The sequence below is a fragment of the Piliocolobus tephrosceles genome, chromosome 5 (genome assembly GCF_002776525.5).
Source record: "Piliocolobus tephrosceles isolate RC106 chromosome 5, ASM277652v3, whole genome shotgun sequence".
Taxonomy (NCBI): Eukaryota; Metazoa; Chordata; class Mammalia; order Primates; family Cercopithecidae; genus Piliocolobus; species Piliocolobus tephrosceles.
In genome coordinates this window covers 122,239,306-122,259,361 of record NC_045438.1, presented here as the reverse complement: position 1 = coordinate 122,259,361, position 20,056 = coordinate 122,239,306, and the positions used below count along the sequence as shown (strand labels likewise).

Sequence of the window (20,056 nt, the reverse complement as noted above, 5' to 3'; positions counted from 1 at the left end):
CATCTAGGAAAATTGGTCCTGAAGTGAATCAGGCAATACTTTGACTAAACTTAAGTCTGTCTCTTTTGTGAGGGAACATTATGTATCTTTAAGTAATACCAATACTCCCCTCTGTGGTCAAAAGAGGAAGAGCAATTGTCCAAAAAGAAGTGCTCAAATAAGCCAAATTCAATACTGTTCATTATTTTTCCCTTTGTAACTTCAAATTGATAGTGCAAGGCTAAATATGGTACTGTTTACATAAACAAGGTGAATAGGGGAAACAAGGGTCCTCAATTCAGAGACCCTCTTTCAGGAGTATTATCCAGATTAAGAAAGATTTATCCTAGAGATTATCTAGTTCATTTTTACAGATGATAAAACAGATGCTCAGAGAACTATCTTGTCAGATAAAAGTGCTGAATTATTGAATTCAATTAATAACTACTCCATACTCACTTCATCTTACTTGAAGAGTCAGAGTTCATGTTGGGGATAAAAACAGTGATAACACATAGTGTATTAGTCAGTTTTCACACTGCTTTATAAAGAATTCCCTGAGACTGGGTAATTTGAAAACAAAAGAGGTTTAACTGACTCACAGTTCTGCATGGCTTGGGCGGTCTCAGGAAACTTACAATCATGGCAGAAGGCAAATGGGAAGCAAGGCACATCTTACATGGTGGCAGAAGAAGTGGGTGGGGGAAATGGTCAAACACTTTTAAAGTGTAAGATATTGTGAGAACTCACTCACTATCACAAGGACAATATGGGGAAAACTGCCCCCATTATCCAATCACCTCCCACCAGGTCCCTCCGTTTACATGTGGGGATTACAATTCAAGATGAAGTGTAGGTGGGTACACAGAGCCAAACCGTATCACTTAGATTTTCAGTTACGTGAAAGAGATGTTCATAGTTGTATGTGCCTAGCCTAAATATAGTTTTAGAGATTCAATAAAATTGGATGCTACTTTTTAAATGAAAAACACAAGGAATTTAGCTAAACTACAAATGGCTGTTACTTTTTTTTTTTTTTTTTTTTTGAGACGTAGTCTGGCTCTGTTGCCCAGACTGGAGTGCAGTGGTGCGATCTCAGCTCACTGCAAGCTCCCCTTTCCGGATTCATGCCATTCTCCTGCCTCAGTCTCCCGAGTAGCTGGGACTATAGGCACCCACCACCATGCCCAGGTAAGTTTTTGTATTTTTAGTAGAGATAGGGTTTCACCGTGTTATCCAGGATGATCTCGATATCCTGACCTTGTGATCTGCCTGCCTCAGCCTCCCAAAGTGCTGGGATTACAGGCGTGAGTCACTTTTTTTTAATGTCTCTTTTTTCCTTAACAGATTTCTGTTTTTAAAATTTTTTTCTATTTTTAAGGAAGCCAAAGTATTTTTAAAAGATAAAAAAGGCATATCAAAGAAAGTAAAGCGTTAATAAAAGTTTATGTGTATTACTACATCAATAAGCAAGAATAAGTGACCTTGAGGTCTTTGTGCACCCACATTTGGGAAAGGGGTTGAAAACTGCTCCCAACAATACCTATTAGTATTTTGTGAAACAGTTCAAGTCCATGGTCAGAGATGGGCAAGAAGAAGGGCCACTCAGCTCACTGAACTGCAGAAGCAGCCACCACAATGCCATTCCATTGTTTTGAAGAGGTAAGAACAAATGAGAGAAAGGGCAAGGAGGAAAGCTTTGTATCTTTTGCTGTGTCAAAGAGAAGATGAATTCAGTGTGTTCTTTGGTACTGATTTATCTATTCAAAAAGAGATTTTGATGGAGTCTTTATAACATGCTAGAGTCTTCTACCAATCATGGTAAACACAAATATGTATGAGATAATTCCTGTCCAAAGTATTTTCACATTTAGTTGGGCATATGAATACATATTGGAGAAAAATGAACAAAATGTACAAGACAGTGAGAGAGCAAACACATGTTACAAAAAATAAATGCTGTGGGAGTTGAGAGTGGGATGGAGTAGCAATTGCTACTGAAAGTATTTAGAAAGAATGTAAAAGATGCAGCAGATAAAAAAGGTAAAACGTCAGCTTTGTGATTGGTTTGGAGAAATCTAAAATAATCATTTAGCAGTCAGAAATTTCTTGGCACTTAGAAATGGTTTTCCCATGAAAATAATTTCATAAATTATAGTTAATATCTTGGGCCATAATGGAGTCTCCTAGTGACCCAGTGCCTAGCCCAACTGAAGCCTGAGTTCTGAGTCCTATGGACCTTGAGGCAGAGTACAAAGTAGGAGAGAGGAGATATAGATATACTCTGGGCTCCAGAAAAAGACAGGCCCCACCACCTATACCTCTGGCAGGGCTTCTGGTACTCTCAGCAGCAATAAAGATCACCAAACTAGGACAGCAGTGGATAGTGCCACTCTGGGGCCTTTAAGCCATCAAATATTTGGAAGCCTATGCTCATTATCAGTGGGCCGTTGAAAGTAATGATTGACTGAAACTAGGGAGATAATTTTTGTTAGGGAAGAAAACTAGCATTTATTGAAGACCTACACTGAACCAGGTGCTATTAGCCACAATCTACTTCTTACCAAAATAATCCTTACAACAACCCTTTAAGGTAGGTATAGCATTAATCCCATTTTACAGATAAGGGCACTGAGACTTAGGCAGGTTAAACAGTTGGCCTACTGTTACCCAGTGCTGGGAATTGGCTTTGGACCTGACTCTAAAGCCTCTCCAGGGTCTCTGCCTGCTCACCAGGCTGCCTCTTGGAGGTGCCAACAAGAGCCAGTGAGATGGAATCTTCTCTAATCATCAGACACTTTCTTTCTGAAATGAATGATTTAAATCCTTTCAGACCAGTGCCAAGAACAAATTCCAAAGAACTGACTTAGCCTGTGTCAGATCAATGAGGCTTTTTGTGTCTTTCTTCTGGGGGATGTTTCTAACGAGATATTGAAAAATAATTCTTTGACAGGAGTGCCTGTTTTGTTGCTACTTTGGGAGTTGCTTTGATGTTTGCTTTTCAATTTTGCTATAGCTTAATCAGTTTCCAAGAATATCATTTAAGGAAAAACCAGAGAATAATATTATAGGTTCATAAAGAAGGGGAAGGGTTTAGACTACTTTTACTTGACCATATCAGATGAAACGTATATTCCACTGGCTAACAGACATTTGAGAAAAGAGGCCAGAATTTCTATCTCTTCTCTTTATGCAGTAAATTTTTCAACAAGTTAAGGGAAATCAGAATATCAGGACTGAGAAAGCCTTTAACAACCCGGGTCTTTATAATTGTAAGGCTAAATAAATAATACTTAAAACATCTTCCTCATTTCTATCTGTTAGAAGAAAAAGGAAGAAAAATGCCCACACATATCATTAGGGATAGGTTAAATCCTCCTGTTCAGTAGAAAACAAATATATTTTAAAAGTTGCCCTTTGATTTCAGATAATATAAGCAGCATCTTAGTTTAATGTGAGAACCTCCTGGCCCAGGAAAATGGTGTGCACTGAACATGACGTGGCAGACGAATCTCATGGCTCTAATCTAATTCAAGACAGATTTTAAAAGAAACAGTTTTTTTTTGCTGGGCCCAGTAGCTCACACATATAATCCCAGCTGCTCAGGAGGCTGAGGCAGGAGAATCACTTGAACCCGTGAGGTGGAGGTTGCAGTGAGCCGAGATCACGCCATTGCACTCCAGCCTGGATGACGGAATGAGACGCTGTCTCAAAAAAAAAGAAAGAAAAGAAAAAAAGAAACAGTTCTTTACGTCTCTGCTCTGTTAAGAAGTATTGAAAGTTCTAATTCCACCAGCACCATTCATGCCGAAACTTGTAGGACCATAATGCTAAGCAATGCAACAGGAATGGCACACAGAAGGAGAATGGGTACAAATGGAGAGAAAGAGCTAATATTCATTGGTACCAGCTAGGCTTATTAAATCCTCATAACAACTCTGTAGAGAAATGAGAATTACCATTTATTGAGCACCCAAGTTCTAAGACCACAGTAGGAGGTTCACGTACATTATCCCTTTTTTTTTTTACCCTTAGTAGGTAAAATAGTACATTATCCCTTATTAGGAAATGGAGGCACAGAGAATTTAAATTACCACCATGACAGTCTACAACTATGACTTGGGATGTCTGGATCCAAGCCCAAGTTACCTGAAACTATCCATTTACTTATTCTTTCCAATAAAAGCATGTGGCCAATCCCTATTCATCCTTTCAATAGCAATACTGAGCACATTGGCAGATGTACAAAAAGTGCTCCATAAACAGATGTTGTCTACAACTGGCCCCAAAGGGCAAGCTTTCCCCTCATCCTGTGACACTACCTTTCAGAGGACAGAATTTGCTTGGGATCTGTTTTGTCTCCTTTGTAACCTAATCTGATTTCATCAGGCACTCAGTTTTGGTTTTTATCGCACAACTAAATCCACTGTAGTTTTTTTTCTTTTCCATGAGTGAAGAGTGGAAAAAAGAATGGAAGAAAGAAAAGAAGGGAAAAAAGACGAAAGGACAGTAGAGAGCAATGTAACTCACTTTACTAATATACTTACAGGAACGGCATTAGACAGAGAAGCCCAAAGCAGTAAGAGCCCATAATTGGGTGAGTTTTCCTTACTTGTTTCTGTCTCTACAACGTCCAGCGTAGCTTGCAATAATGTCTGTAAAGAAATAAACACTGTCAAACCATGGCTATGTGACAAATATTGATGTTAATAAACAAGAGATCATGCATTTGTCTTTAATATGAAAGATATCATTTCTGCCATTCCCAGGTTTTGCGGGTTGAGGCATGCGAAGGGTTTTATGTCCTTACTGTAGTATAGTAATTAGGAGTAGGCATTCTGGAGCTTGACCACCTCACTGCATTTGTTCAAATCCTGGTTCAGCTATTTAAGAGCTGGATGACCTTGAACAAGCTACTTTAATCCCTCTGTGCCTCTGTGTCCTCATACATAAAATGTTCATAATATGGTACCTACCTCATAGGATTGTTGTGAGAATTAAATGAGTTAGTACCTAAAAAGTGCTTAAAACAAAATCTTTCAGAGGGTACAGTGCACTTTGGATCTCTACTTTACCAAACAAACTGAATTGGCAAATTGTGTGTTATCATCTCTGCCCTCCACACTGCCCTGGAATCCCTGTCTTATAAGCCTCTGCTCTTAGGAAAATGCAAGCAATAGAGAAACACAGATCTCTGGAGCTTTCAGAAAACTCCACCCCCATTCACCATACAGATTCTCAGCCCATATGCCATGGGAGAGAGAACTGTCAAGTCAGAATATTATAAATACCACAATACTCTAAAACCATGCAGAGAACTGACATTTGACTTGAACAGTGACAGCTCAGGGCAGGGCCCCATCTAAGGTTACCTACTATGGTTGCTCCCAAGTCACCAAACAAATCCCATTAAAGTATTTTCTTCATAGGGAGGTTTCCCCAGATTTGTCTTTGCCAGTGACGGCTCCCTATCATGGGGAAAAATTCAGACACTGTAACATTTTCATTAAGTTACTCATATACTTTTAATCTTAAATAACTTATGTCTAGGTGATAGCAATAATGGGAGCTAATATTAACTCACTGCTTGCTAAGGGCAAGTACCATTTTAAGTGTATTGCAAGTATTTAACCCATTTAAATCCTCACTATAACTCCAAGATGCAGATACTACTATCTTTTTTTATTTTTAAGAAAAGATGTTTACTTCAGAATAGAGCATGGCAATGGGAACCTGCACGCAATAGTAAACTATGTGTGTATTTGGAGAGTTAAAGGAGAACAATGATTTTTAAAGGAAAAAGTGAGAAGGATTACATAATTGTTGTGCAATCATTATCCTTGTCTACAAAGATCAACAACAATATTGGACAGGCCAGTTGCTAAACAGGTTTTCCTGTAGAAGTATTTTTGTGTAGGCTGTGATGGCCTTTGTGCAGGTTTGTCATTTTTGTAGAGTTTTCTTTTTTTTAAATCACATATTCAAGCATGAGAACCCTTTCTTCATGACCTTCTGTGGTTCCCCACAGATACTATTATCTTCACCATTATGCATATGAGGAAATTGAAGCACAGTAAAGTTAGGGAATTTTGCCAGGGACATATAACTTGAAGGTGGTTGAGTTAGGATCCCAACCCTGTGAGTCTAGCCCCGACTCCAGAGCCCACACTCTAAGCCACCAGGCTATGTTGGCCCCATTAGAGACACAAATCACAACTCTCACGTATTAGGGATTTGGAGAACTACATTGTACCACAGCATAGTAGCTTTGCTTCAGACACTATGACACAGAAAAAAAAGTTTTCAGTCACTAGCATATACAATACATGATAAAACAGAGACTGATGCTATTATTTACTAAAGCTTGTAATTTTTCAAGGGATTAACTACTCTAATCCCTAGCTTTCTGGGTTTAATATCCTCAGTTTTCCTGGTATTAAAGTTGTGAAAATAAATAATAAATTACTTGTGAAATGTGTAACACTATGCTTGGCACAAGGTAAGCATCCCAAAAAAATGTTAGCTAATGTCTTATTATTGTTTTTGTAATAATGGATTAGCAGAATTAATAGTTTAGATATGAATTTCATTTACTGCTTGTCTTTATCAAACTTACAATGCAAGTTGTCACAGGACAAAGTTTATACCTCATGAAAATCCTATAGATATATTTCATTATTTTGATATGTTATTCTGCGACAGTCATAATTTTAAATGAAAAACACTAGTTTCAGATATATCTAAAATAAAATTGAAGAAATCACAACATTTTCTGTTAATAATGGAATAAAATGTGTATATATTTTTTAAAAATGAGACTCAACTTCTACCCAGTCTTCTGCTTCACTAGGTCACTGAAATCTATTTATGCAGTTGAAGACAACAACATCTTTTAAATTTCTTCTTAGCCCACACTTTTTTTTTTTTTTTTTAATGTTAGTATAAAAACACAAGCTCGGCAAGGCACGGTGGCTCACGCCTGTAATCCCAGCACTTTGGGAGGCCGAGGCAGGTGGGTCACGAAGTCAGGAGTTTGACACCAGCCTGACCAATATGGTGAAACCTCGTATCTACTAAAAATATACAAATTAGCCGGGTGTGGTGGCACATGCCTGTAGTCGCAGCTACTCATGAGGCTGAGGCAGGAGAATTGCTTGAACCTGGGAGGTGGAGATTGCAGCGAGCCAAGATCGCACCACTGCACTCCAGCCTGGGCGACAGAGCAAGACTCCATCACAAAAAAAAAGCAAAAAAAAGCCACACAAAACACACACACACACAAGCTCGGTGTGAACACTGCTAGAGGAAAACAGAGCTGCGATACATCAAAACATAAAGTTAAACTGCTCATGGATGTTCAAGTTGAATTCTCTCCTAAAGTTTTAAACACTGGATTAGCTTCAGCAGAATTCAAACTTTGTTTTTATTCAAAGAATGATATGGTTTGGCTATGAAGCCACCGAAATCTCATCTTGAATTCCCACATGTTGTGGTAGGGATTCAGTGGGAGGTAACCGAATCATGGGAGCAGGTCTTTCTAGTGCTGTTCTAGTGACGGTCAGTAAGTCCCACAAGATCTGACTGTTTTACAAAGGGAAGTTTCCCCACACAAGCGCTCTCTCCTTTTGCCTGCCACCATCCACGTAAGATGTGACTTGCTCCTCCTTGCCTTCTACCATGATTGTGAGGCCTCCCCAGCCATGTGGAACCATTAAACCCCTTTTTTTTATTGCCCAGTCTCAGGTACGTCTTTATCACCAGCACGAAAAAGGACTAATATAAAAAGGGAGTTAAGAGTACCTATGATTAAAAATACCTCATTTCTTCAGAGTAAGAAAAATAAATGCTATTCTAGAGGTATTGTTGGTAGGAAATTTTACTTTTTTTTTTTGAGATGGCGTTTCACTCCGTTGCCCAGGCTAGAGTGCAGTGGCACAATCTCAGCTCACCGTAACCTCTGCCTCCTGGATTCAAGCGATTCTCCTGCCTCAGCCTCCTGAGTAGCTGGAATTACAGTTGCGCACCACCATGCCAGGGTAATTTTTGTATTTTTAGTAGAGATGAGGTTTCACCATGTTGGCTAGGCTGGTCTCGAACTCCTGACCTCAGGTGATTCACAGGCCTTGGCCTCCCAAAGTGCTGGGATTACAGGCGTGAGTCACAGCACCCAGCCTTGGTAGAGAATTTTAACCAGGAATTTAAAAACTCTGTTTGCTAGGCCCATAGATTACAGATCTATTTGGGTACATCTTTTATATACACGTGCTTTTGCCCCTAAGTCCTGAAAAATAATGCAAAGAACATGTGTGTTTGTCTGGGTTGTTTATAAAACAAAAATATTAGCTGAAACACAGTTTGTCAATGACGGGCCTTCCAGTATGGCTTCCTATTGCCTTTACTCAGGAAGGAGATACCTAAATATTCACATAGTCTTTTTTCCTAAGGCCATCTTCCTTTCTAGTTTTAAGCAAAGCTGTTTGTGATAATACTTGCTGTTTAACTAAAAACAAACAAAAACTTTTGATGCCATCTTTAAATATAAAAATATTTGAAGATTTTTTTAAATGATGATAACAATGATAAGCTCCTATCCAGTCCTCTGTTCTCAGCACTTTACAAAAACTAAATCATTTAATTCCCACAACTTTATGAGGTAGGTGAGGAAACTAAGGCCAAAAGACTAGGTATTGTGCCCAAGGTTACACAAGCAGTGACTGGATTTGAGCCTAGGCAGTCCAGACCAAATGAAACCCAGTCTCTGTGGGCAGACCCTGGCCTCAGACAGTTTTCAAAAGCTCCCGGAGGTGATTCTAATGAGGAGGCAGAGGTGAGAACCATTCATTAGCAAGCATCTGAACCAAAGGTAAGGCTTGTTAAAGCAGATTGTCTACCTCAGAGGTTTTTGTTTGTTTGCTCGTTTTTCAGACACGGTCTCGCTCTGTCACCCAGGCTGGAGTGCAGGAGCACAATCAGGGCTTGCTGCAGCCTTGACTCCTGGGCTCAAGTGTGATCCCCCCACCTTAGCCTTCTGAGTAGCTGGTACCATAGGTGTGTGCAACCATGTCTGGCTAATTTTTTTTAATCATTATTTGTAGAGATGAGGTCTTGCTATGTTGCCCAGGCTGGTCTCGAACTCCTGGGCTTAAGCAATTCTCCTGCCTCGGCCCCCCAAAGTGCTGGGATTACAGGCGTGAGCCACCATGCCTGGCCTACTGCAGAGTTTCTGACTGAGTGATTCCCAAATGATGCTGGTGCTGTTGGTTTATGGGCCACATTTGAAGAACCACAGATCTGGAATAACACTTAGGGCTCAGACTCCTAGTGCCTGGCTTTTTAAATTATACTATTTTCCCTCCTTGCATCTGAAGAAACAACTAATGGTAGTGGCATCAACAACAAAGTCTACTTTGTAGGGCTTTGTTCTCTTTTCCAATTTGCCATTACTTTCACCTGTCGCTACTGACACAGCCAACTGTATGATAACACAGAAATCAATACAGAACATCGAAATTGTATTTTTGTTTTGCTAGTTGTCTCTGGTTTTTTCATATGTGGAATAGGATACCTGTTCTACATAGGTTGTTGTGATTATGTAACAACGAAATAATGTATCTCAACATGTCCAGTAGAGTGGTTGACACAAAAATGGTATCTAATCAATCTCATGTGTTTTAGCAAAATATATTTTAACAACCATAATTTATTACTATCTTTACGTTAGCAAAAAAAAAGGTAAGAAATACTTACCATGGAATTAATCTTTGCAGATTTACATGCTTTTATATCTGGAATGTTTTTCTCAAACAGTTCCAGGAACCATTTTTTGGACTTTGACCAGTTTCTACATGAGAAAAAGATATATATAGAAATTAATTTGAAAGCACTTTAGGAAAAACAGGTCACAGCATAAAAAATGGATGTCTGTGGAATTAAAATTATTTCTCCAAATTTATTCTTAATTTTCAGGTATAATTTCATGAAAGGTCCATCTTTGGAATTATTAGTCCACAAAGACAATTGGGGAGGCAGAGCAACTACATTTTAGTGTCATTTGTAAATAAAACTTCAGAGTCTCATTGCATTGGTGCTGAATAAGAAGGCAGAACCCACAACTTGCTTGGTCTGCCTTTACTGTGGCTGCTGTAAGTTGTAGGAGGATGAAAACCCAATGCACAGAATCAATCTCTGATTTAAGCCGTGAAAAACAGACTTGCTCTAATCTTCTAAATCTTGTCTGAACAGTCACCATTGTAGATGAATGGCCTATGTAGGCTATGGTCTGAATGTCTGTGTCCCTCCCAAATCTTTATATGTTGAAATCCTAACCCCCAAGGTGATGTTATTAGGAGGTGGGGGTGTTTGGATGGTAGCTGGGTCATGAAGCTAGAGCCCTCATGCAAAGGAGTAGCACTCCTATGAACAGGGTCTGAGGGAGTCTGTCTGCCCCTTTCACCACATGAGAATGCAGTGAAAAACTGGGAGTCTGCAACCTGGAAGGAGCCCTCACCAGAATGTGAGGATACTAGCCCCCTCATCTCAGACCCCCAGCCTCCAGGGCAATGAGAAATAGCCCTCATCAGAACGTGACCATACTGGCACACTCATCTCAGACCTCCAGCCTCCAGGACGATGAGAAATAAATTCCTGTTGTTTATAAGCCTCCCAGTCTATGATACTTTGTTATAGCAACTCAAATGGAGAAAGATATAGAGCCACTGCCAAGAAATTTCAAAATCGTGAGTTACTTTGCATGTGCCTCATTTTACAAACACTTGTCTGAACCAACTGTGAGAAATGCATTTAACGACGCCTATGTTTGCCTCAGAGAGAATGAGGAGCACAGTGTCTGATTCTGAGACTGCTCACACGATGATTTAGCAGGAATCTTGACTGTAGCAACGAGTGCAATAATAATAAGCTGAAGATGGGATAAAAGGCCTCAAAATACATTCTTAGTCCCATCGATCTCTTTCTCTCTTTTGTTTTTGTTCATCACAATAAGAAAAGCATCTCTCTTCTTTGGTCCTCCCTCAATTCACATACAGACACCAAAAACAGGTCATAAGAAACAGCTTCTCTCCCACTTAAACTGGGGTTACATCTACTTAGAACAGAAAAATAAGAGGTGTATCAGTTGCTGAGAGAAGCTTGGTCAATGAATTAATTATAGGAAACAACTGCTACCTTAGAAGACACTCCGGCAACTGGGAACCATACTCAAAATCTTCATCATAAGCTCGAAAATACTGATGGAACTCCTTGATTTTCTTCTTGTTTGTGGGAAACCAACTTTTATTAAAGAGCGTATTCACTGTGACTGGATAAAGGAGATGTCTACAAAGACAGAAACACAGAAAGTTAGACCCAAAGACCAAAGAAGAAAGGCAAAGGATACAAAGCAGGGCGCTATTTCATAGCAATATATGAGGGGCAGATAATAGGTGACAGATTCTCTTGGGAAAAAGTCACTCTTAAGAAGTTTTGATATTTGCTTACTGTGGTCAAGATAATACAGGGGGAACTGAAACTGTGGTTTGATTAATCTGAAGATATTTAAATGCTTTCTAAACAAGCATATTAGACTCCGACAAATATGAGATAATAAATACATTGATCTAATACAATTCAACAAGAATTTATTTAGCAGATAATAGTAGCTAAGATATAGTCCATTCCTTTAGACAGCAACCACAACAACGACGACAAAAACAAAAACAAGGAATCAGGGCAATATTAGTCACCAAATTTCCTAATCTCTCACAGGATCCCATAAATTCAAACTACTGCCTATTGAAATATAGTACATATCATCAATAAGTTTTACCATTAAGATAATAAAGTGATTACTGTAGCAAACTTAAGATAAAGAATATAAAATATTGTTAACATGCCTTAAAACACTTAATACTTGTTTATTTAATTTTTATTTACCATCCCTTCATAATCTCATTCACCCAAAGTTTCAAAAATATCCAGGAATATTTTGTTCATTTCAATATATTCATTTCATTATAGATACTGGGTACGCTTCAGCACATTTTTTAATTTGGTTGTTTGTTTTTGTGTCCCCCCTCCAGCCCCCATTACTGGACCTCTAACAAAATGTTCACTGTCATTCTGTTTGAGTCTGAACTGCTGAATCTTGCCTTGGGCATTCCAGGATCCTGCTGAGATGGCAACGTGACTCAGGTAACTTCAACTTACCAAATCTCTTTATGCACGTGGGAAATTTTTTGCACGGTTCCCATGCCCAGACTTTAACTTTTCCAGAAAGCTTTAGAATGGGGCTGACTCTGTCGCTGCTCTTCCCTGTCTCTTGGGATCTCCATTAATAAAGGACCCTGGAGCTCAGTCCTGAGGCCCACACTGACTTTGCCTGAGCCACTTGTTAAGTAACACAAACATCTCCCGGACCTTTTTCACCACTTTGTGATTCCATTCTCTCTCCTACCCTCTCAATGTCCTCTTGTTCTAATAATTGCAAATTGCACTGAAGGTTTTATCAAAATTCTAATGGGGAAGTATGAAAATTATAAGAAGAAAATCCATGTAGTTTATACAAAAATGTATGGAATGACTAAGGAGAAATTACTGCAAATATATTACAATGATTGCATTGGCTTATTTGCTCACCATAAAATAGAAATGCTAAACTGAATTAGAATTTAAAAGATTGGTGACAGAGCAAGATTCTGTCTCAAAAAAAAAAAAAATAATTTAAAAGATTAAAATAATCTCTTAATAGCCTAGTTAGGTAGATTTCATTAATCAACCTGACAAGGTTTGAAGTCCAATGTATAGGTTTCAATTTTTTTATTGAAAACAAAAAGCAAGACTAAATCATATTAATGCATCTATTTACCTTACTAAGTTGTTCAGGTCCATTGTCCCATGAGTGCCTAAATTCTCCAGTTGTTCATGTAATTCTTCAGTCAGTTGCCCCGTAAATTGATGGAGATTGACAGTCCCCATTTTCCCTTTCAACATAATATAGAGTTTTTCATGCAGTGCTAAAAAGACATTCTTTGGAATTGATGCTATGAACAAAGAAAACTATTTTCAAAATAAGCAACAACTCCTTGAAACACACAGTCAATATATCTCTACTATTATTTGGTCAGCAGGGACTACAGCCAAAGTCCTCCCAGCATATAAGGTCACCTCCCGTAAATAAAAGTAGATAAAGACTCAACATATTCTCTGCTGAGTGTGGTGGCTCAAACCTGTAATCCCAGCACTTTGGGAGGCCAAGGCAGGTGGATCACTTGAGGTCAGGAGTTCCAGACCAGCCTGACCAAACATGGTGAAACCCCATCTCTACTAAAAATAGGAAAATTAGCTGGCTGTGGTGGGCACCTGTAATCCGAGTTACTGGGGAGCCTGAGGCAGAAGAATCACTTGAACCCACAAAGTAGAGTTGCGGTGAGCTGAGATCACACCACTGCACTCCAGCCTGGGCGACAGAGAGAGACTTTATCTCAAAACAAACAAACAAAAAAGATTCAATGTATTCTGTGAGATGGTGGAACTTTATTCACTTTAAGGGATAATCTATAAATGGATGATTAAGAGAGCTGGTATTTTCAACCCTTCTCCCTCCAAATCTATAGTCCAGATACATTAAAAACACATATTTTACATATCCCAGCATTTCAGAGGCTGTTCTGTCTGTTCAGAATGTTCTCCCCTTCGTTATACCCATATCTACTCCCACCCAATCCCACACACCTATGAGCTTTAAACTTATGCTGCACATTTCTATTTGTCCTTCAAGTGTCTTCTTGAATATTACTCCCACCAGGAGCCTTTCCTAACACCATGAATAGTTTTCAGCCCACTATTTTCTTTATATTAGTATTCATGCTCCCTCTACAACACACTCTCCTAATTAAAAATTGGGGTTTATTTTTTACTCATTTCTCTATATTTTTCTTTCACCTTGTTTTATTGACTTTGAAGTAATTTTTTCTTTAAAAAAAATTTAGATTCAGAGGGTACATGTGCAGGTTTTTTATATGAGTATATTGTGTTATGCTGAGGTTTGGGGCATGATTAATCCTATCACTCAGGTAATGAGCACAGTACTCAATAGTTTTTCAACCTTTGCCACCCGTCCCCTTCCCTCCAGTAGTCCCCTGTGCCCACTATTGTCATTTTATTAAAGTAACTTTTTCAAAGAATAAGTTGTAATTTTGCATTCCATCGTGCTATTACGTGTAAGTTACATTTTGTGTAAGTTAATGAAAAACAGTTTTTAGATTTCCTAAGCATACATCTTCTCTATGGTTGGGGAATATATGGGAGGAAAGGGAAGCTGACTCAAGAATAAATATTAATATATTTCATCTGTTCAACAGAAATATTTAAGCATGAAAGTCCCCAGAGGAGGCCCAGGTAAAAAAAACTCAATCATTTCCATACACCTCTGTTAATTTAGCAAATTTTTTTAAAGGGATATGTGACTCTACAGATCAAAGGCCTTCAAAATATTTCTATTATTTGATCTGAAATTTCATAGTCCAAGTATCAAGAAGCACTAAATAATCAAAGAATTTCACCAACAGGTTGTGATATCATGCATGCAAGAAGAAAAATATATATATAATTCTATTGATTACTGGTAGTTTTTAAAACAAACTTTCTTATCTTAATGGCAAGAAATGCACAAAAGATTACATGAAAAGGAACCAAAGAAGAAAAAAGGCAAACAGAGAGAAAGAAGTCACAGAGAATAGAAGCAAACAAAAACATTGTGAAAGCACAAAAAAGAACCAGACACAAAATGAACTAGCTCTGCATTCCAGGGAGGACACATGGCCCCAGTACACCCATTTGCAGCCTAGGAAGAAATGAAGGCAGACAGCCATACCGGAAGCATGCTGACTGTACAATCTGGCAGTCTCTGAAGACAGAGGATTTGTGAAAGGGCAAGTCAAGCTCCCACTTACCGTAACAGCCCTACAAAATATGTCAGGAAATGCCACTGTAAAGGATTTACTAAGCCATGGAATTCTAGTTTCGGGGACTGAATAGCATGTAATCAGTCCAAGAGCTGTAGCCTGTAGAACACTGTACACACAGCGGTGGAACAGAATTAGTGACATCTTGGAAGCTGTAACATGATACAGATTCCAAATATTCTCTAAAGAAAACATCAATGAGGTAACCTTATCACTTTCACGTGTCTAATTCAAATCTAAATGTATGAGGCTGCCATTCATTTGCGTTTCAATGGCCAAACTCTTCTGCCCATAACTCTTTCCTCTTCTACCCATACCTCAAGAATAAAATAATGGACCTTCATCATTCTTGATAGAGGAGTGAGGATGTAATTTTTACCTAAAACTACTCCTGGATTCCAATGTTGGATTTCAAATGGACTATCTGAAAATATTCCTTACCTGTATGATAAACGATATTTTGCACTGCTAGTTCAAAATCTATTTTTTTGGATTTTAGAAACACATTAATTCCTTCTTCCTCAGTAACAAAGGTCATTCGGTTTCCCATAGCAAAGACTGTAAATATTGGTCCATACTGAAATAAAACAAACACAGATTATATTAGCATTTCTAAGCCATGTTTAAGACCTTTCTCCTCAAGAATCCTAATGCTGAAGTTACAGTCAAAAGACAAATTATTATATTTGGTAATTAGTTATAAATTCTGATTGTTTCAGTCAGATCTGAATTATATAAATTTTAATTTGTTCTGTCCTGACATGTAATGTTCCCTTTGTTCATTTTATTGCCTATTTGTAGCTTCCTTTCTTGTAGTATGAAATAAGTAGAAAATAATAATTATAAATAATTAGAAATTATATCAACATTGTGACATTTAAACATTGTTTTCAAGATATTAGTAGACTTATAAGCAACCTATAGCTGAATATTGTTCAACAAGAAAGTTCAATAGTGCCAGCTGGTTTACAGGAAATCTATGGTTATTCAACAATGTCTTGCAATCCTATACACTTTCCTAATCTGTTCACTTTCCTAGTTTTCAAAATGACTATTTCACCTGTACAACCTACCCAACCTCTCCACTCTGACATAGTGTCCCTGCCTTGTAACTCACTGGAAAAATGGAGCCATCAAGTAGCAGTTTCAGTTTCTCATTACTAAATCCTGCAAGGTATATACCTTTGCACCCATTCTCCATCTGTTCCCTCCTCTTAACACGGATGGAAGCTCCTGCCCTTGTGAAATGTCAACACTTCTCCATTTGTGTTATGGATCCTACACTCTTGCCTTCTCTTTTCTACATTTATGCCTCTCTCTCCTACATCATTAATTTTCCCCTCTTTATCAGATCACTCTTAGCAACCTGTAAACATACTTAGCACAGGGTTTGATATCAGGGGTCTATGACCTTGCTGGGAAAAAAAATATGTCATCATCTTAATTGGCGTCTAAGTATAATTTATCAGTTTCTTCAATTATGAATGTGGGCAACAAACCACAATCTTTTCCATGACTCTATCATCAAAATAAAGCATCATACTTTCATATTCCATTACAGTATTATACATATCTCAAGGCATAATTTATGCTCATCACTACTTCAGTATTAGTCATTTCTATACCTCCCAAGAGATGGCACATGATTACTCCTGCAACACACTGTTGGGTAGTACTAGGCAACTTGCAGGCCCAAAAATCATTAAGCCACCAAAAAAATGAAGTCCCATTTTTGTACATTAGTGATCCAGGCATCTACATTGCTTTCTAACATTCCTATCTATAATTGTTTGTTAACCAGTACTTAGAAGATGACTTATTTTCACTGTTAAAGTTTTGTTCAAATGAGAATTCTTAGCTTCCCATTAGTAGGTAACCTTTTGTAACATCTATAAGCACCTGGCCACAAGTGTAGACTAACCACATTCAAATACATTGAATCAGCAGTTGAGATAATTGTTGATGTGAGGCATTTAAAGTAACAGCAATATAACTGCAGAGTGAAAGATGGTCATGCACAGTGTTAGAAATTATGTAACAGGGTTTTTGTTGTTGTTGTTGTGTTGTTGTACTTGCTTTCCTTTTGTTCTTTTCTTGTATGCAACGTCAGCAGCCTCAGTACTACGAAGTAAAGGCAGGCACACATGGTATGCTGTAGAAGTGGTGCTTGTATATTTTTTAAACTTTTTATTTAGAGATAATTGTAGATTAACATGGGGTTGTAAGAAATGTTACAGAGACAGCCTACATATCCCTTACTCTGTTTTCCCAGTATTAACATCTTGCAAAACTATAGTACAGTGTCACAACCAAGCTATTGACATTGATACAGTTAAGATGCAGAATATTTCCATCACCACAAAGATCTTAAATGATGCCCTTTTATAGCCACCCTCACTGTTTCTCCCACTCCCACCTTCTCCTTAATCATTGGCAATGCTCATCTGTTCTCCACTTCTATAACTTTGAATTTCACTATGTTATATAAATGGAATTATGTAGTATACAATTTTGGGGGACTGGTTTTTCATTCAGTGTAATTCTCTGAATGTTCATCCAAATTGTGTGTATCAATCATTCACTCCTTTATATTTCTGAGTAGTACTCCACAGTGTGAATGTACGACAGCTTATTTAAACATTATGAAGGCTGAGCTAGACATGCCTATAATCCCACTGCTTCGGGGTTCTGAGGCAGGAGTATCACTTGAGCCCAGGAGTTTTTGAGGTTGCACCACTGTACTCCGGCCAGGGCAACACAGCAAGACTGTCTCTAAAAATAAAAACAATAAAAATGAATAAGGTTGAAAGACAGTGAGATTCTTTTCAGTTTGGCGCTGTCACAAACATAAACATCCATATCTGGGTTTTTATGTAAACATTAAGTTTCTCTGTGATAAATTCCTAGAAGTGCAATTGCCAGGTCATATGGTTGGCTGTGTGTTTAGATGTTTAAGAAACTGGGAAAGTGTTTTCTGGAGCGGCTGTACCATTTTATATTACCACCATATGTATAAGTAATCCAGTTTCTCTGTATCCTTACCAACATTTGGTGGTGTTGCTATTTTTATGGTTGCCCTTCTGATAGATGTGTAGTAGTATCTCATGATTTTAATTTGCTTACCTCTAATGACTATTGATGTTGAACATCTTTTCATGTGCTTATTTGCCATCTGAATATTCTCTTCATTGATACATCTTGTTTATGTCATCTGCCCATTTTCTAACTGGATTTTGTATTATACTGTTGAGGGTTGAGAATTCTTTATATATTCTAGATATTAGTCCTTTGTTGGATATGTGGTTTGCAAATATTTTATCCCAGTATGTAGCTTTTCTTTAACTCTTTTTAATGAGCTCTTTTACAGAGCAAATGTTTTTAAATTTTGATGAGGTTCAATTTATCAGTTTTTCCTTTTATGAACTGTCCTTTTGGTGTTAAGTCTAAGAGCTATTTTCTATCCCAAATTAGGAAGATATTCTTCTATATTTCTTTCTATAGGTTTTATATCTTTATGTTTTACATTTAAGTCTGTTATCCATTTTGAGTTAATTTTGTATAAGATATAGGACTTAGGTAGAAATTCATTGTGTGTGTGTGTTGGGGGTGGTTCTTTGTTGTTGTTTTGTTTGTTTTGGCTTATGGAGTCAAATTGCTCCATCACCATTTGTTTAAAAAAGCCATCTTTATTTCACTGAGTTGTTTCTGCACCTTTGCCAAAAATCAGTTGGCATACTTGTATGGATCTATCTCTAGATACTCTACTTTGTTCCACTGATCTTTGTGTCTATCCTTCTGCCAGTACTACATCATCTTAATTAATAATAGGCCTTGAAATTGAGTGGAATGATTCCTCTCATTCTATTCTACTTTTTCAAAATTGTTTTATTTATTTTAGTTTCTTTGCCTTTTCATATAAATTTTAGAATAACCTTGTCTATATCTATAGCAAATCTTGTTGGGAATAGTGTTTGCATCAAACCTGGATATCAGTTTGGAGGAAACTGACATTTTTAATATGTTGACTTTTCCAATCAGGAATACAGTATGTGTCTCCCTTAAGACCTTTGATTTTTTTCATCAATGTTTTGTGGATTTTAGCATACAAGTTCTATATGTTTTGTTAGATTTATACCTAAATATTTCTTGAGTTATTATAAATGCTAATGTATTTTTAATTATGGTTTCCACATGTTCATTGTTCGTATGTAACCAAACAATTGATATTTTTATGTATACCTTATATTTATTCCAGAGGTTTTTGTAGACTCCTTGGGATTTTCTACATAGACAAGGATGTCATCTGCAAATTAAGACAGTTTTATTTCTTACTTTTAAATCTGTATGTATTTTATTTTATTTTCTTACTTTATAGCACAGGCTAAAATTTCCCACACTATGCTGAATAAGAGTTGTGACAACAGAGATCTTTGTTTTGTTCCCAATCACATGGAAGTCTTTAGTCTTTAATCATTTAAGTGTCCTGTTAACTGAAGGATTTTTGTAGATGTCTTTTATAGAGTTAGGAAATTTCCCTCTATTCCTTATCATGAATGGATATCAGGAATGGATATCGAATTCTGTCAAATGCTTTTTCTGTATCAGTTATGTACTTTCTCTTCTTTAGCTTGTTAATACAGCAGCTTACATGGATTGACAGACTTCACTTGGTAATTCGTCTTACATATTGATAAATTTTATTTGCTGATATTTTGTTATTTTTGCATCTATTAATATATTCATAAGTAATATTTGTCTGTAGTTTTCTTCTGTACTATCTGTGACTTGATATCAAGGTAATGCCAACTTCATAAAATAGACTGGGAAATGTTCCTATGTCTTCTACTTTCTGGAAGAAATAGTGTAGAACTCATAGTTAATTCTTTTTTAAACATTTGGTATAGTTTTCCAATGACACAATCTGGGCCTAGAGAATTCTTTTTGGGAGGTTATCAAATTACAAATTCAATTTTCTTAATAGTGTAGGGCTATTAAAATTATGTATTGTATATTGGATAGTTTTGTTAGAATATGGTTTTCTAGGAATTGATCCATTTTATGTAACTTGTTAAATTTATGTTTGTAGAGTTATTCATAGTATTTTCTTATCATGTCTT

General features: G+C 37.3%; 1 protein-coding gene across 2 annotated transcripts in view; it reads right to left on the bottom strand.

The window, feature by feature from the left end:
• Positions 1 to 20,056, bottom strand: part of LOC111543188 (24-hydroxycholesterol 7-alpha-hydroxylase) — a 103,076-nt gene that overhangs the window by 78,175 nt on the left and 4,845 nt on the right. Inside the window, exons 2-6 of one of the 2 annotated variants that reach the window (XM_023213070.1) lie at positions 15,381 to 15,516; positions 12,842 to 12,956; positions 11,164 to 11,313; positions 9,727 to 9,820; positions 4,527 to 4,634 (exon numbers count right to left, since the gene is read on the bottom strand). In XM_023213070.1, the coding sequence (XP_023068838.1) occupies positions 4,527 to 4,634; positions 9,727 to 9,820; positions 11,164 to 11,313; positions 12,842 to 12,956; positions 15,381 to 15,516 (603 nt within the window). Of the gene's footprint in view, positions 1 to 4,526; positions 4,635 to 9,726; positions 9,821 to 11,163; positions 11,314 to 12,841; positions 13,017 to 15,380; positions 15,517 to 20,056 lie in introns of both variants that reach the window. The other variant, XM_023213069.2, reaches the window with a different exon arrangement.